This window comes from Eleutherodactylus coqui, chromosome 8 (assembly GCF_035609145.1).
Source record: "Eleutherodactylus coqui strain aEleCoq1 chromosome 8, aEleCoq1.hap1, whole genome shotgun sequence".
Lineage (NCBI taxonomy): Eukaryota > Metazoa > Chordata > Amphibia > Anura > Eleutherodactylidae > Eleutherodactylus > Eleutherodactylus coqui.
Genome location: NC_089844.1, coordinates 134,559,080 through 134,578,678, shown reverse-complemented (window position 1 = coordinate 134,578,678; position 19,599 = coordinate 134,559,080). Strand labels below are relative to the sequence as shown.

At 42.0% G+C, this 19,599-nt stretch overlaps 1 protein-coding gene across 1 annotated transcript in view; it reads left to right on the top strand.

The window, feature by feature from the left end:
• The first annotated feature begins 719 nt into the window (after window positions 1–719).
• Window positions 720–19,599, top strand: part of LOC136576846 (ankyrin repeat and fibronectin type-III domain-containing protein 1-like) — a 236,364-nt gene continuing 217,484 nt past the window's right edge. Inside the window, exons 1-2 of the mRNA XM_066576445.1 lie at window positions 720–780; window positions 5,655–5,869. Coding sequence (XP_066432542.1) covers window positions 5,684–5,869 — 186 coding nt within the window. The 5' untranslated portion in view covers window positions 720–780; window positions 5,655–5,683. The remainder of the gene's footprint in view (window positions 781–5,654; window positions 5,870–19,599) is intronic.

Genomic DNA, 19,599 nt, shown 5'->3' with positions numbered 1-19,599 from the left:
GGACGCATCCGCAATGCTGAAGAAAGAAGATCCGGCTGGCACGGGGGAGATCCGCGCTGGAGCAGGACAGGTAAGAAAATGTTTTTTTTTCTCCATGTCTGCGGGCACATCTGGATTCCGCTGCGGGATTCAGCAATGGAATCCGTGCATGCAAGTGGACTTTGGGCCTTCGGCTACCGTAGAGTGAAAGTCAAGTTGCTTATTTACTCTCATAGCAGTATTATTTACATTTGCTACTCTGCTCTGCTACGGGGCGGCACAGCAGAATAATTGGCGCAGCTTCATTGTGAAGTGAGTGCATTAGTTATAGCTTAATGACGGATATAAACGGGACCCCAACAAAGAAAAAAATTCAATGCAGGGTATGGGCCACCAATGATTGTATGAATGGTCGTTCATTTTGGCCTGCCTTGGTCATGTGATCTGACTGGATCTGTCTTCTCCATGAAATCTTGATTTCTGATGTACTGGTATGAGTTTTCTTCCAGACTACAGACTTAGTAAAAAATACAAATGTTTTTCTGTGTTATTTATCAAATTGTATCAATATGATTGGACAAATTGTACTAATGTGATACAAATGTTGTGGCTTCTCTCACATTAGGTCCCTGGATAGAAAGTTGCAGAGGCCTGTTCTTGGAAAGTCACTGACTCTTCCCAGCATCCCCCAGTCTCCAGTGTTGACTAGGGTCTCGCAGCTCCAGGAATCAGTCTCTCGTTTTCCTTCAACATGTTCAACAAGTACAGACCCCTTAACTTCCTGCAAGTTGCCGCCAGCTGGTATGTTGTTTGGCACTGAAGCTGAAAGGGACCCTCTGGGAAAAACTGATAGACTGCATTATGCCTAGTGCCAGGCCTGAGGGGTGAAGCATGACACAGGAATTCTCTCTTTGGCTTTCTTTGACTCACCGCGTTATGCTCTGCACTCGGCATAATATTGTTTTCTCTATAGCGTTCCTTGAAATATTGTTTTCTTAAAGAGCTTTACCCATCTCATAAATGATGACCTATATCAATAGGCTAGGCCACTACTTTATGATTGGTGGAGGTCCAACCTCTGGGACCCCCGCAGTGAAGGGGCCATAGCACTGAATAAGCAAGGCTTCCCCTTTATTCTGAGGATTGGTGGAGATCCCTGGAGTTAGACACCTATCTATCATAATCTTAATGATATGCCATCACTTTATGAGATGGGAAAACACCTGTAATGTGTGTAGATAGGGCGGATGGTATGATAGGAGTTATTGATAAAAACGTGAGGGCCTCATTTAGTATTAAGACCCTCAGGAAACATTGCCAAACCTTACTTTGGAGTGAAAACTGCTTTAAGGCTATCCAATGGTTGAGTTTGCACTCTACGGTGCCCACACACCTTCAACAACTGTTGGACGAATGACAGCTGTTTCCCCCGGTTCCACCATACACATGAATGCTCAACTGTGCCGAACGTTAGGGAGGTGAGCAACAGCTCTGGCGCCAGCTTATCTTTAAATTCAACTGAACGTCATCTATTGGGGTAAGCTGAGCCGCCCCCATACACATTAAAGAGTCGTCCGAACCCACAATTGACGGGTTCGGATGACTAAAGTCTTATGTGTATGTGGGCCTTAACTAAGTCAGATGCCCAGATACATCACATGTGTAATATGAATGATATATGACTGCTGACCGTAGACACAACTACACATGGTATAGTTCCCCCCCCAAGCCACCATATCAAATGAAATCCTCATGGGATTAAATTGGATTGGGAAAAGGTTAGTAAAAAAAAACTCCTAGTCTTTCTTACATCTTTGCATTGCCACCCAAACTTAGTGTCTTGATATTTGGATCATATATGGTATATACTGAAAACCGTGTCTGGTATATACGTATAATGTGTTCTCTGTTTTGTTGGGTTAAAGAGGTTGTCTGGGATTACAACAAATGCTCTATGTTGTTTGCAGAAGCAGCGCTACTCTTGCCCACGGGCTGTGTCTTGTAGACACCTCAATAGGGATGATCTGCAATACCATATACAGTCTTTGGACAAGCGTGGTGTCTTATCTAAAGGGCTCTTTACATGGAGCAACTATCGCTCAAATATTTGCTCAGAAAAGTCCATGAAGCATACAAACGACAGTCATTTAGAGCGATGATAATTCATTAGTTGTTTGCCGAGATATCGTTCATTGAGGGGATTTGAATGCAAATTTGATTGCAAGTCGTTCAAATATGAAGGACTGTGATTAGAGATGAGCGAGCGTACTCGCTAAGGCACATTACTCGAGCGAGTAGTGCCTTAGCTGAGTATCTCCCCGCTTGTCTCTAAAGATTCAGGGGCCGGCGCCGGTGACAGGTGAGTTGCGGCTGGGAGCGGGGGGGGGGGGGGGGGGGATCTCCCTTCCGTTCCTCCCCGCTCTCCCCCGCCGCTGCCTGCCCGCCGGCAGCCCCCGAATCTTTAGAGACGAGTGGGGAGATACTCGGCTAAGGCACTACTCGCTCGAGTAATATGCCTTAGCGAGTATACTCGCTCATCTCTAACTGTGATATTACACCAGACAGCTTTTGATCAATAAGCTGAAAAACAGCAACTAGTAACTTATCACTCGTCACTCTGTCGGTGGCCATGTTTACACTGAGCAACTATCATTGGAACTTACTCTTTCGAATGACCATTGAGCCTATAGTCGTCCTGTATAAAGGTACCTTTAGACAACCCCTTTAACCCCTTAATGCTGCAGGGCATAGATTTACGTCCTGCAATGTCGAGGTATTATGAAGGGAGATTGCGCAGCGATCTTCCGCCATACAATGTGGGCTCTGGCTGTTTCTTACATCTGACACCCGCCAGCAACAGCTCCGATAAGCTGCGCCACAGATCAGAACTGTTAACCCTTTAAATGCTGCTGTCAATTCTGACAGCAGCATTTAAATGCCCCAGACAATTTTCGGGGATCCCGTACGGCTCCCCACGAGGAGATCGCAGGGAGCCATGCAAGTGTCATGGCAGCTGGGGGCCTTCTGAAAGGTCCAGAGCTGTCATGGCAGAATGACATGCCTGTTGGGTGGCTTGATAGAATGCCTGCACAATCGCAGTATGATGTAATGCTATGGCATTAGATCATACTGCAGGAGCGATCAAAGCATCGCTAGATGTTGTACCCTCTGGGGACTAAGAAAAAAAGTACAAATAAGATTTAAAAAGTTTTACTAATTATTAAGAAATAAAAAAGTAATGAAAGTTAAAGAAAACCTTTTGCCATATTTATAATTAGAATTCTAAATAATAAAATAAAAACACATATTTGGTATCACTGAGTTCGTAAAAGTCTGATCTGCCAAAGTAATGCATTATTTACCTCGCACTGTTAACCTCGTCAGAAAAAAAAAATAAAGAACGCCAGAAATGCAAGAACTGCAAGAAAAAATGCAATAAAAAGCGATCAAAAAGTTGTATGTATTCGAAAATGGCACCAACACAAAGTGCAGGATGTCCCGCAAAAAATGAGCCATTGCACAACTATGTTAACGGAAAAATAAAAAAGTTATGGCTATCAGAAGATTGTGGCGGAAAATAATTCATAGTAATCGTACTAACCCATAGAATAAAGTTATCATGTCATTTTTGTTGCAGTTTGTGCACCGTAGAAAGAAGGCGCACCCATAGATGGCGGAATTTGTTGTTTTTGTTTTTTTAATTCTGCTCCACTTAGAATTTTTTTTAAAGTTTTTCAGTATATTATATGGTACATTAAATAGTACCATTAAAAGATACAACTCGTCCTGCAAAAAACAAGACCTCGGACATCTATGTCGATGGATAAATAAAAGAGTTACGATTTTTTTTTAAAGGGGGAGGAAAAAATGAAACTGGAAAAAAAGGCCATGTGCTTATGGGGTTAAAGAGTACCTGTTATTCCCACATATCAGTGGGGCTGGCTGGATAGCTTGGCTGTGGCCCTGCCGACTCCAACAATGTTTTTTTTTTTTTTTAAATTTACGCCCGCCCACCCGCTCTCTCATAGGGTTCTTCTTAGATTTGGCTCTTGGCACTGTAAATTTGTCAAGTAGGAGGTCCCACAGCTCGCCTACAATCAAGTCTGATGTCACCTATTGACAGTGAGTGGTAGGGACCGCCCATTTGACACATTCTTAGCACCAGGAGCCAAATATAAAAAGAACTTCTACGTGGGTGACTATGGATAAAATAAACACATTGTTGCAGGCAAGTCCTCTTTAAGCTGCTTAGATAGTCTCAATTTTGGAAAGATTTATTCGTAAACTTGCTGTACAGCCCAAAAAGCGTGTCACCGAAATGATATATACGCGAGATACGGAAGGTGATTTTCCAAAATGGATTAATAAAAAGCTAGACATATGGATGGACCCTCAGGGGACAGTGAACTCCAGTTCTGTTGGAGCAGAATCGCTCCTAGCTGACCCTTGTTCTACAAGTAGGAGTCTCGGGCTGGCTGCGTTCCCTGCACTCCTTGACATCACATCTGTGACTGGAGGAAGACGTGTGCTGAGAGCTGCCAGAGCCGCTTCTGTTCTCAGCTCAAACCAGCAAATGTTTTGTCAAGTGAAGCTTTCTCACGGAGACGGAGATCCTGTGCGCACGCACCGCGCCGTTCTGTCATCCGCTCTCATCTCTCTCGATCGGTCCTTTTTGTTCCAATAAATGACTCAGGGCATCGCTTGCTTTTCTACTCTGTTAATGACACTAATGACAGCTGGACTATTGCTTGTGTACCTTCTATTACAGAGGCAGACCTTATGACTCACGACCAAAATTTGCAACTTTTCTACATCAGAATTCTGGCACACAGCTTTTTCTAAAGTATATTACAAAAATATGGTGGAAATTATTTTTAATAAAAAAGTTTTTAAAAATTAAAACTTGTACATTTGGTTGAGCCTTGAGTTGTCTGTGAAGTTTTGCTATGGAGTGCTATGAATTCTGTGTATGCGCCGTCTGCTATTGAATACATTTGTCATCGGTATTGGGGGGTATAGTCTTGTAAGTTAACCCTTTCCAATCCAATTTGTATTCCGGTTTTCCTAGGGGGCTTACTCTTTTTCTGCTGTTATACAATGGCGCTATATGCTGGCTACAGCCAGTACTGCATGAGGTGACACGTTGGATAGGCTCCGACAGCAAAGAGGCTGGCAATATACAGTAAGAGAACCCCGACGGACGTCTTCCAACATCGGAGCTGTACAGCCTTAAATCATAATGTCTTCAGAAAGTGGATTGGAAAGGGTTAAAGTGTAACTCAAATTTTAGAAAAACTTACATTTTAGAAATTTGATCAACGAGGGTTTGGGCGCTAAGACCCCTCACCGATCACTAGAAATAGGGGCAGAAACTCTTATCTGAGCATTGTCATCAGTTGGCTGTGATGGACAAGCAATGTACGGACTCACAGACTTTGTATTGAGTCCATAGACCACACCAAAACAGCCAAATGGCATTCAGATGAGCAGTTCTGCCCCTTTGTTTTAGCAATGAGTAATCAGACCCCTACCAATCAAAACTTCTGACCTGTCTGAAGTTTACTAAAAGTTTACTTACACTTTGAGTGTACTAATGGTGTGTAGGGAGTATATTAGTTCTCTTACCAGTAGACAGTCACGTAAACTGAACTGTGTGTATCTTTTTTTCATTCTAGTGAACTCATGGCGGACTGGAGAAAGTCTGATGAACACCAGCAGTTTAGGTCCCAAGCTCCTCTCCTCTCCAGAGGAAAAACGTCTACATTTTCAGCGTTCCTTTCACATGCGGAAGAGCATTTCCGTAGACAACCACCTTAGTTCTTGCCACTACCCTCTGCATCCACCGGACCCACAGGGACAGAAGGTGAAGAGCAAGCTGAGGAGACAGTTTGTAAGTAACACATCTCAGACATTCTGGATACTATGTAACAATCATAGCAGTATGGGTTTTACAGTGTCATAACCCCATATTACTGGTTCTATGTCAATGAAGCTTAAAGCACCTCAATGGTTTTGGGACAAGACTCTGTCCTGGACCTGAGGGAGTGTGGGTATATAACCTGCAGTTATTCTTCTCTGCTGACCCTCCAATTCACCGGTTCTAGGTCACATTTTGGCCTTCGAAGTTGACAGACACTATTTTCAAACTACCTAATTCCCACAGCGCATTGGTATGCTAGACTACCAATGCACTATACCCGATCTGATTGGCACTGGCGTAACTATAGAGAATGAAGGGGACGTAGTTGCTCCCGGGCCCAGGAGCCTTAGGGGGCCATTAAAGCCTCTCTTCTCCATATAGGGAGCCCGGTACTATGAATAACGTATTATAGTTGGGGGCCCAGTTACAAGTTTTTGCATTGGGGCCCAGGATCTTCAAGTTACACCTCTGTTGATTGAGCACAGCTGATCACATGATCAGCACTGGCCAATCCGTACACTGTGCACAGTGTGCATTAAGGAGTTAGAAAATTGCTGCATCCATCTTTGACAGCTGAGAATGGGCCTAAGGCTGGCTGTCCACGGGCGATGTGGTATCCTGCGGTGAAGCTCCGCCGCGAGAGCCGCCGCCCGGGAGCAGGAACCGCCGCCGAATCTCCACCGGTCAGCCCTATCTAATAGATAGGCTGACCGCGGAGAATCAGGGCAATTCGCAGCATGCTCCACTCGTGGATGCTGGCGCAGCGCTTTCCATAGCAACCATCGGCCGTGGACAGGAGCCCTATATTAGAAAGTTGCTAAATTTTTCATTGTGTTTTGATTGCTACTTTGTAAACTCCACTAGAGACTTATCAACACCTGTGTTAGTGAAAAGTGGAGCAGTTGCCCATAGCAACTCGGATTGCTGCATTATTTTCCAAAAGATCTCTGAAATATGAGAGCTGGGATCTTATTGGCAGTTATGGTAGTTGCTCCACTTCTCCCTTGCACTAGCTTTCATACCCCGCCGCCCCACCCCCATTTTCTTGAAGCTTTTGCCAGTTAGTGCTGGCTTCCACTGACTGCAGTAATAAAGAATATGGCCGCTCTCTAGAAATAATCACCAGAAATAACAATAATAATGTATGTTGCCAAATATGTCAGAATATCTATACAAGGATACAAATAGTTTGTTTTCCTTCCATGTGTGGTCAGCTATTAGCTGTTGTAGGATACAGAATATGTCAGCTACAGAGTACACTATGGGGTCTGATTACAGGATTTCAGCGGCGATGACCCTGAACAACAGGCGTACAGCAGTGAAGGTGCCTCGTGTTATTAGTATCTGCTCTTTGGACATTATCGCTGCCTCAACAAGGAGTAGACAATAGGATATGTGATCACTGCAGCTAGTCATAGGCCAAAGTAAGCCAGTGATTGGCTGCCTCAATCACATGTCCTTGGTGTTGAAAATGTTATGGCCGCTGTGGGGGAAACAGAGGGAATCGGCTGAGGTGGGTATGTTTTTTTGGTTTTTTAATGTTTTTCTATCACCTTTAGCAGGTTTCAAATAAATGTTCGCCAGCAGGATAACCTCTTTTAATGTTTTGTCACCTTTTGAAGTTTTTTAGTTTTTAGAAGTGCCCCTCAGCAACAAGTTGGTAACCGGTCGTCCCACTGCTGGAACATCTAGTGATCAGCTGCAATCTGTGATTAACCCATAGCAAGTGTTCAGTCTCCCTGCCGCACGACCACAGAGGAAATCTAGCTGTCATGGCGGACTTCCTAGTTCTCGGCCAGGCTCGGGTGATGTCCGCGTGGCATCCCAAACCATGTGATGCTCTGGACACTGTATGCATGCTGTCATTCAGGCCGGTCACCAAGGGAGTAACATCTCCATTTGGTGCCAGTGCTGATGGGCTGGCTGGGTTGTCTTTTAACCCAGTCAGCCTATCAGTTGTTACTGTATGGTATATAAACTGGACTCTTAGTTGTAAAGTTGACGGTTATGCTGTTCGTGTACTGTCCACGCTGTGCCAGGCCCTATAGGTCAGTCTAAAAAGACCTTCTCTTTGGCTTTTGGTTCTACTTTGTGTGTAATTAGTCACCTTCGGTTGCACAAACTAATTGTTCTAGATGTCACAATTCCCATACAAATCAGTGGGCTGTCTGTGCATGTCGTGGGGCCTCCACAAGGAAAGAACTTTCTTTTTAGCCGTTTGCTGAGGGTCCTGAATGGGAAGAAGCTTACTTTTCATTAGATTTCAGTTTCCTATTAGGGTATTTGAAAATCAGTAACTAGAATTGTAATCCATACTGTTGTGACCCTATGCGATCCCATATACTAATGATCAGGTGCCCAATCATTCTTCCATTACCATGTTGACACTTTCTGGTGACCTTATTGTATGGGCTAGTGACAACATTGTCCATTCCATTGTTATTCTATGGATCGGCTTTGGTTTTCTAAGAACCCACTAGGATAGCATCTACTGTCATCTGATCCACTGGGTCAACACTGGGGATTGCTAGTGTTCCAGCGTGCCTAAAGAGTTTAGTAAATTCTGATGTTCCCTGTGGCTTAGTAAGTAATTGCTGGTATAAACCTTCTTGACTCCACATGAGCCATCCAACATCTTTGGTCCCTTGCTCTTTTATTCCCCCAAACCCTTTGTACTACTCTCTAAGTCTCTATTTCTCTTGTTCTGGGTAATGAAAGGACATATTCCATGATCGTGCTGCTGACAGAGAGTCCTTTAAAGTTTAATGTCCGCACCTTGTGCCCCGTAGCAGTAACCCGATCCAGACATTGATAGTCCTTTATTACCCTCCTACCACACTCATTACCAGCTCTATGGCTGTAATGAGGTTCTCCAATTACATTTCTGTGAATCCTAAAACCACCGTTAATCTACAAAGGATATTCCGAAAGCCATGTATCCTTCAGCTTTAGGGAAACATCTCGCTTCCTTCACAACCCTCCACAAGGATCCACTGGATTACATCTGGAGATGACGAAGGGATGATCACCATAGTCCTTGAAGACTTCTGCCTTCATTCATTAGGCTGACAAAGATCATCGTACATCCCCAAATTTATCCCAAGTCTATCCACATAATCTACCAGACTGAAACACCCATACATGCTATAAGGTGTGAGGAAGATCCTTTTACTCCTGCCTTTATGAGTCAGCATTGGAGAAGCAGTGAGAGCACCCGGAGCTTTCATCTTGTTCTGTATTAATTGATGAACAATTGGCTTTCCTCCTGGGATGTAATCATTTCTCTGACCTCGCCAAGTGTCTGGGAGGAGATGTCTTAGGACACTTCAGTTTAAATTAAGTGCTGCGGAGGCAGAACGCAGGAATGTTTAGATGGGGGAAGCTATGTTTTGGGGTAAGAACTGCTTGTATTGTCACTTTTGTAGAGCAAACATTTTGTAGCAAGAGTTGGATATCTATCTATCTATCTTCTTTAACATTGCAAGATAATTAGCTTAACTGGATGGACCTATGTTTTGTTTCATTCTTCCAAACTATGTTGCTGTCATCTTTATAACTCAATATATCTATCTGTTATATAATATTCTACATTTCTGTCTGATATTCTATCTATCTATCTATCTATCTATCTCATATCTATCTATCTATCTCATATCTATCTATCTTCTATCTATCTATCTCATATCTATCTATCTATCTCATATCTATCTATCTATCTCTCATATCTATCTATCTTATATCTATCTATCTATCTATCTATCTCATATCTATCTATCTATCTATCTCATATCTATCTATCTATCTCATATCTATCTATCTATCTATCTATCTATCTATCTATCTATCTATCTATCTATCTATCTTCTTTAACATTGCAAGATAATTAGCTTAACTGGATGGACCTATGTTTTGTTTCATTCTTCCAAACTATGTTGCTGTCATCTTTATAACTCAATATATCTATCTGTTATATAATATTCTACATTTCTGTCTGATATTCTATCTATCTATCTATCTCATATCTATCTATCTATCTCATATCTATCTATCTATCTCATATCTATCTATCTTCTATCTATCTATCTCATATCTATCTATCTATCTCATATCTATCTCTCATATCTATCTATCTTATATCTATCTATCTATCTATCTATCTATCTATCTATCTATCTATCTATCTATCTATCTCATATCTATCTATCTATCTCATATCTATCTATCTATCTATCTATCTTCTTTAACATTGCAAGATAATTAGCTTAACTGGATGGACCTATGTTTTGTTTCATTCTTCCAAACTATGTTGCTGTCATCTTTATAACTCAATATATCTATCTGTTATATAATATTCTACATTTCTGTCTGATATTCTATCTATCTATCTATCTATCTATCTCATATCTATCTATCTATCTCATATCTATCTATCTTCTATCTATCTATCTCATATCTATCTATCTATCTCATATCTATCTATCTATCTCTCATATCTATCTATCTTATATCTATCTATCTATCTATCTCATATCTATCTATCTATCTATCTCATATCTATCTATCTATCTCATATCTATCTATCTATCTATCTATCTATCTATCTATCTATCTATCTTCTTTAACATTGCAAGATAATTAGCTTAACTGGATGGACCTATGTTTTGTTTCATTCTTCCAAACTATGTTGCTGTCATCTTTATAACTCAATATATCTATCTGTTATATAATATTCTACATTTCTGTCTGATATTCTATCTATCTATCTATCTCATATCTATCTATCTATCTCATATCTATCTATCTTCTATCTATCTATCTCATATCTATCTATCTATCTCATATCTATCTCTCATATCTATCTATCTTATATCTATCTATCTATCTATCTATCTATCTCATATCTATCTATCTATCTCATATCTATCTATCTATCTATCTATCTATCTATCTATCTATCTATCTATCTATCTATCTATCTATCTATCTATCTATCTTCTTTAACATTGCAAGATAATTAGCTTAACTGGATGGACCTATGTTTTGTTTCATTCTTCCAAACTATGTTGCTGTCATCTTTATAACTCAATATATCTATCTGTTATATAATATTCTACATTTCTGTCTGATATTCTATCTATCTATCTATCTCATATCTATCTATCTATCTATCTATCTATCTATCTCATATCTATCTATCTCATATCTATCTATCTTCTATCTATCTATCTCATATCTATCTATCTATCTCATATCTATCTCTCATATCTATCTATCTCATATCTATCTATCTATCTATCTATCTATCTATCTATCTATCTATCTATCTATCTATCTATCTATCTCATATCTATCTATCTATCTATCTATCTCTCATATCTATCTAGCTATCTATCTTTCATATCTATCTATCTATCTATCTATCTATCTATCTATCTATCTATCTGTCTATCTATCTATCTCATATCTATCTATCTATCTATCTATCTATCTATCTATCTATCTATCTATCTATCTTTCAGCTTATAGGACATATGTATTATTCGTTGTACATCAGATTTCTGGTGTACAAAAGTCGTAATTTTTTGACACACATGCAGAATTCGTGACTTTTCAGGGCTATTATGGCAGGTTCTGCTGCTTTTTTCAGAGAGTGGGTGGGCCTAGCTTCAGGGTGTGTGGCCACACGTAACCTACCAGATTTGGTATAATGTACACCAGAAACCGGTGTACATTATAGCAGAAACCTACGTCAGCACAGACCTGGCATGGGATTCAGTCTGGCACACAGAGCTGTGGTCAAACGGAGCAAATGTACTAAGAGGCTTGTGTCTCTTAAAGGAGTTGTACCAACAGCACAAGGCTTACGATATCTACAGGATAGTAAATAACTTGTTGACTAGTGGCAATCTCACCGCTAAGACCCCCACCAATCTCGAGAACGGGGGTCCCGTGTGCCTCTCTGCTTGTTACTGTGGGGATGCTTCTCCTCCTGCAGTGATGTCAGAATCAATGGGCGTTGGTGGGTGCTCTATTCATTTCAGTGGGGCTGGTGGAAATACCGGAGTGCTTGCTGCTCGGCTATATCTGCAGTCCCATTGAAAGTGAATGGAGCATCAGCGTGCTTGTGCGACCAGCACTCCATTCAGTCTCCTCCTTGCAGAGGTGAGACCCCTGCTGATCACCAAGTTTTCCTCTATACTGTGGATAGGGGATACATTTTGATCCATGTACAACCCCTTAAATACATTTGTCTCACTGAGAAACGGCTCATAGTTTACTTAGTCTGGTGTATGAAATGCACATGTTATGTAACTATCCCCCTATGTCTGTCTGCTATCTATCTATCTATCTATCTATCTATCTATCTATCTATCTATCTATCTATCTCATATTTATCTATCTCATAACTATCTTTCTCTCATATCTATCTATCTATCTATCTATCTATCTATCTATCTATCTATCTCCTATCTATCTATCTATCTATCTATCTATCTATCTATCTATCTATCTATCTATCTATCTATCTCCTATCTATCTATCTATCTATCTATCTCATAACTATCTCTCTCTCATAACTATCTCTCTCTCATATCTATCTCTCTCTCTCATATCTATCTATCTATCTATCTATCTATCTATCTATCTCCTATCTATCTCCTATCTATCTATCTCCTATCTATCTATCTATCTATCTATCTATCTATCTCCTATCTATCTATCTATCTATCTATCTATCTATCTATCTATCTATCTATCTATCTATCTATCTATCTCTCTATCTATCTATTTATCTATCTATCTCATAACTATCTCTCTCTCATATCTATCTATCTATCTATCTCCTATCTATCTATCTATCTATCTATCTATCTATCTATCTATCTATCTATCTATCTATCTATCTATCTCCTATCTATCTATTTATCTATCTATCTCATAACTATCTCTCTCTCTCATATCTATCTATCTATCTCATATCTATCTCTCTCTCATATCTATCTATCTATCTATCTATCTATCTATCTATCTATCTATCTATCTATCTATCTATCTATCTATTTATCTATCTATCTCATAACTATCTCTCTCTCATATCTATCTATCTATCTCCTATCTATCTATCTCTCTCATATCTCTCTCTCATATCTATCTATCTATCTATCTATCTATCTATCTATCTATCTCATATCTATCTATCTATCTATCTATCTATTTATCTATCTATCTATTTCTGAGTATTGCAGCAAACAAGGGATCTATGTGCTGATGACATTTATGTCCCTGTGCCGGAGACGTGTAGGGATAATGCTCAGTATTCTGAGCGCCTCTTATTTCCTTCGCCATCAGCTGTTTCCCATGGTAACATACTGCAATATTATGGGAATGGTTTCATAAATAGCTTCACCTGAATGCATCGCACCCAGTGATTCTGCCACCGACGTCATCTAATGCACCATTATACCTGCTGATCCACTTACCTAGCTGTGTGCTATTTCCTTTCACTTGATCTGCAGTACAGTATATTTAATCAGAGAACATTTAAAGACCTGAAGTCCACAGGAAGTTCTGGTACGAGGCACTAATATAACTCACTCATACGCATGTAAATATTTCTGGAACTCATCAATAGAAACACAATTGTGATGGTAGGAGGTGAGCCAAGTCTATCCGGTCTACCATTTTATGTGACTTTCAATGGGGGTTTGTTTGCTCCCTTTTTTGTAGTTTTATTTCGTTACTGGTGGGTTAAGCAAAAAGCTTAATCCAAGTGCAGGGAGACACCGGGAAAGTGTTCACCTCATGAGTATACCAAACTCATAAATTATGGCAGAAGTAAATTATAGGATTTGGGACAGTTTTCTGTTATTAACCCCTTACTGACGAAGCCTGTTTGTGCTTTAACGACCAAGTAACCTTTTAATCGTCGCATTCGAGGGGCCATACTTTTTTCCTTTTTCCATCAACATTGCCATATGAGGGCTTGTTTTTTGCAGAACAAGTTGTTTTTTTTTAATGGCAGCTTCTTTGGGTACATATAATGTACTGTATAAGGGCTTATTCACACGAGCATATCTTAGCCGCTATTTTTACGGTTGGCCCATATATGCTACCATCTGATGCATTGTATTCCAATGCATCAGATCACACAGGCGTATTCCCGGGGCGTAAAAGCGCCCAGCCAGGCGCTTTTACGCCGGGCAGGAAAGATATTCCTGGAACTATCTTCCTGGCCGGACCACTGCCACTGCATAGACTCCTATGGGAGCCAATGACAGCGGCCAGAGAAGGGAGGTGGGAGGGAGTTTAGCAGCGGAGGAGACACTGGACAACCCCCATGCATCAGAACTGGTAAGTAATGTCCTCGTGCCGCGGGTAGGGTGGGATCCTGCCCACGGAACCCAACCCGCCCGTGGAAATGAGGCCCATGTCAGTACCAAATTTTTCTTTCAACTTTTTCCCACAAAAAAATAAAAAAATTAATGTTTTTTTATTTATCTCTGCACTCAAAAGACCCGTGACATTTTTTTTGTCAATGTCCTGTGAAAGAGGTTTTTTCTCTTTTGCAGGTTAAGTTGTACTTTTCAATAGTACCATTTGTTGATCCAAGCGATGTTTTGAACACTTTCTATTCTATTTTTTTGTAAGGCGAAATAGGAAAAATTAACTATTTTCACCATGGTTTTTGTATTTTTTTTATGTGCACTGTGTGGGTTAAATGATGTACTAACTCTTTTCTCTTAGTCGTTACAAACACAGCAATACCACATATGTGATTTTTATTTTTTTACATAGCTAAGGGGAAAAGGTGGGATGGGCCCTTTTATTAAAAATTTTTTTTTAATACTTTTTTAACTTTTTTATTTTTGTCCAACTAGAGGACTTGATTATCAGCATGTTTTATTCTTCTTCTAATACAGCACTATACATCAGTACAGTAGTGCATTGGAAAGCCTATGAAGCTCATCTGGAGGCTGAGCCTCATAAGCCACTGTAGCTGGCAGACCTGGAGGCTATATCCAAGCCTTTGGGTGCCATAGCAGCCCATCAGGACCTGTGGTGGTTCGGTTGGTGACAGAGGGAGCCCCCTCCCTCTGTCAGCCTTTTACATGCCGTGTTCACGCCGACTGACCAGTGTTAGGGCAAGTCCTCAGCTGAGCACCTGCTCTCACTGCGACAAGCTTCTAATGCAGCTATCGTCAAAAGAATAAAGCCCCTCAACGACCACCGTCAGAAAACGTATGGGCGGTCAACAAGGGGTTAAAAAATTGCAAATATGGCACGTCCAATAATTTATGGATTTTTGTGTTTTTGTGTTTCTCTTGCCACTTTTCAAATGTGTTGAGAAAAGTGGGCGGGGTTAGCAGGAGAGGCGAGGCCTCCTCAAACCACTAGATTACTCCATAGTAAGTCTACTCTTGCCCAGTCCGGCCAAAGATGGGCCACATTTATTACGATACTTGTATACTGAACAATTATCCTTCAGTTAGTCAGTGGATCGCGCAAAACTGAGCAGGAATTATTCAGTGTAAACGCAGCCAACTACTGAACGGCAAACAATAATTCATTCGCTTTACATTAGATGTGCATTCTATGTAGGCACAAAAACCTGATGCCAGTCGGCCCGTGTAAATAGGCAGTCGTTTAACTATGAAGGACGAGTGGAGGCGGGCGGACAGCATGATCTCCAGAGCGCTCCACCTCCATTCACTGGTGACTATCGCTTCTGTGTGAAAGCACTGGATCGATATTTGTCCCGTGTAAAGTCACCCTTAAGGCGACCCTATGGTGCCTGGACAAAATTTGTTCTGGGATCTGTACCATCCTTTCCCCCATTAGTGCTTATCTGCTTGTTACTGCGGCCCCTCTTCATTCTTCCAAGATGGCTGCTGCGAATATTAGACTACCCAATGCACAGTAAGTACTAGTGGTGTATTGGTAGTCTGATTGGCTAGTACTGCTCATGTGGGCAGAGCTAGCCAAACAGAAAGCAGCATGCAGTGTCTGACTACCAATGCATCGAGTAGTGACAGGAGCACCGCAGCTGTCTCGGAGCAGAGGTATTGTCAGAAGAAGCAGAAAGGACAACAGGTAAGATATCCCCAACTCACTCTCCGGTTTTTAGGCAAGTTGTTTTTTGCCGGAACTGAATGATTGCTTTAATTTAACCCCACTTATGCCAATGTGTTTTTGTTTTAGGCCTCCCTCACACAGGGTTTTTTTTAACGCTGCGCTTACTGCGGTTTCAGCAGCGCTTGCATGCATTTTGCCAGCGTTTTGCCTGGGAAGCTAAAAAAAAAAGTAATACTCACCTAGCAGGTGTCCTTCTGGTCCCCGCCACTGCTCTCCGGAGCTCCAGGCAGGCCGCCGTCCACTTGTCAGCACTGATAGACCATCTATTGAAATTCCTGCCTCTAGCAAGTGGCCTCTAGCAATGATGTAATTCAAATAAATGGCTGTGATTGGTGTATCAAGCTCTGGCTCTGATTGGCTGAGTCGCTGCTCCTGAACCAATCAGAGCAATCTCTTGCTGGAGGCGGGGATTTCAATCCCCGTTACTAGCAATAGATGCTTTGTTGGCTTGACAAGTGGACGGCGGCCTGCCTGGAGCTCCGGAGAGCAGCGGCGGGGACCCGAATGGCGCCTGCTAGGTGAGTATTACTTTTTTTTAGGTAGTGTTGCGTTTAGCACTGCCAAAAACGTGGTACCAAGTTGTGCCATGTTTTCAGCGGCGCTGAAACCGCTGCTTATTCACTACAACGGGCGACGCTGGGCTGAAAATGGCCAAAGATAGAACGTGCACTGCTGTCAAAGAGCAGCGTTTTGACCTTTGTGTGAGCAGTCCCATTGATATGAAGGGCGTTGTACAGTGTTTAGCGCAGCACTAAAAGGGCAGCACTAAACCCTGTACAAAAACATCTGTGTGAGGGAGGCCTAAGGGTGGCGTATTAGTAGATCTCCCCCAATATGTGTAGCATATTTCCTGATCACTCCTATCAAAAAGCAAATTTTTTTGTGCCATTTTGGCGATTAGAAGAGTAGCCACTGTCCATATTATGCCCATGCTGTTGCCCTCCCTACTTTCTCTGCTGTTGCCAAGGGTGGAGCACACAGAGGGCCCGTTGTGCGCCGATTGTCCAGGGCCCAAATCTGAGCGTTTCGGGGCCTATTGGCTCGCTCCCAGGCAGGACTGGAAGGACCTTTAAACCTCCCACAATTTGGTTCCCAGATGTTGGGATGCCTATCTATTATAAAGGACACCCGGCTGCCAAATCTGGTGCTTATTATACATTTTTTACACCCCATAATTAAGGGCCAGTGCCGCAGACAAATAGTTTCCTTCCGGATGCCGAGGAGACTGCCCATAAATCACGCCCGGTATGTACATACCGCCCGCTGGGCTGAAGGACTTATTTTCAGGCAACAGTGGTTACGAGTGGCTCCCAATTAGATGAAAGCTCCTGTGTTAGCGCCCGTGCCCCGGCACTTGTTGCCAGGTTGCACGTTTGTTGTCATGACAACTGCTATTTGTCCTGCCTCAATTTACAGGGTAAGTGCTTACCTTACATACAGAGTTATTGCTTTTTCCATTTCTGATCCGGCACAAGAGTGGTTTTCATCTGCTGACTTATGTTAATTGATTGCTTATCTCCTAATTAATAAGGTTAATTACATGAGCTTCTGGTTTGGGGGGTTATATTTATTTATTTTTTACAATAATTGGGGACGCTGAAACTGATTATTCTATTAGTAGATACATTTGTACCCATTCCCTGCGCTATAAACTGACACAATGCAGCATGGTTATTTGTGGACTGATGTTTGGTCCAAAATATAGATTTTTTTGTTTTTTGATGAGACTGAGTGCCCCATAGAAGCATCTTATGGCAACACACAGGGTGCCTATAGGACAGCAGTACAGATCCATAGGACCCCATGCGCTGCTGCACTGGCTCTGTATCTCACCATGCTGCATAAGGGTGGTTTCCCACGGGCGAGAAAATCGCACGATTTTCGCATAATGCGAGAGACAGTAAAAAAGCAGATTATGAAACCAATGATTTTCAATGGTTTCCTTCCCATCTGCGATGTTTTCACTGATGCGATCGTGAGAGAATTAAAAATTGTGACAAGCTCTATCTTTTTGAGAGGTGCGATTTTTTTTCTTTTTTTTTTCTTTTTCTCCCATGGTTCTTCATGGAGCCTCCTTTTTATCGCATTGCAACGCAACAAACTTGTGATTTTAACATTAGAAAGTCCTATTAACTTTCACAATAAAAATTGCACGTTTTTATCGCAGGCAGAAGCAATGCGATGCAATATTATTATAAAAATAAAAGCATGACGCCCCAAAATTACGGGAACAAACACACGATTTTGCTGCAATTTTCGCACGGCAAAATTGCAATCGCCTATGTGAAACTAGCCTTAGGCCTCACGCACACGGGGCAAATTGAATTGCAGATCCTGCGCTTGTCACCGGGTGATCCGCTGCTCAATTTGCCCATAGATGTTCGTGGAGATTCCTCTGCTCCAAGCACACGTGGATTTTATTTGCTAACATAATGTGTAGGGATGAGCGAGTATACTCGCTAAGGCACTACTCGCTCGAGTAATGTGCCTTAGCCGAGTATCTCCCCGCTCGTCCCTGAAGATTCGGTGCCGGCACAGAGCGGGGAGCTGCGGGGGAGAGCGGAGAGGAACGGAGGGGAGATCTCTCTCTCCCTCTCTCCCGCCCGCTCTGCCCCGCTCCCCGCCGCAACTCACCTGTCAGCTGCGGCGGCCCCCGAATCTTTCGGGACGAGCGGGGAATCTACTCGGCTAAGGCACATTACTCGAGCGAGTAGTGCCTTAGCGAGTATACTCGCTCATCCCTAATAATGTGCTAAAAAAAAATAAGCAACATGCTCCATTTTAGCTCGGATTCCGCAGTGGTTCTGTCAATGGAAACCGTCCATCCCGCAACCCTTCCGCAATGAGTATTTCGGAAGGGTTCGCAGGATCCGTGTCATTACCTAGCGACAGTGCAGGAAAATCTGTACTGCGCATGTTCGCCGGTGGCACATCTGTAGTACAGAAGAAATGACAGGTAAGCAGGGTCACCGGCAGCCGGCACGAGCGGATTCCATGTAGGATTCCCCATGCGGAATCTGTGCATGCTGTGTGCAGGCGGCCTTAATCTACTTGCACATAAGGGATATTTCCTGAGGATTCTCCACAACAAATCCACAGCAAAATCTGCATGTGTGAGGGGTACATGCACCCGGGCTATATTTATTTTGATTACGGACCACAAAACAGGTCAGAAAATCAGATGGAAATAGGATCCATTCATTTGAACTGGTGTATGCACATGAGCCTTTTTTTGTCCACGTAACGTTTTTTAGTTACATGGACAAACAGTACAAGTGGAATGTTGTTGCTCACTGTTACCACCAGGGGTCAGTATATCCACACTCTAAAATAATACAGATTTGTGAAGCCCTATGCAGCCACGCAGTCACATCCATACAGGATGCTTTAACCTATAGAATTTTACTAAAATAATGTCAGATATATAATATAAAAATTTACAGAACTACTACAACCAGAGCTACATTATTTATCGGTCTGTCCCAGTTAAATGAAATCTGCACAGCTTACTGTCCATTTCTGCCTCGGTCATTGCTCTGTAGATGCAGTAATGTAATATTGAGGCC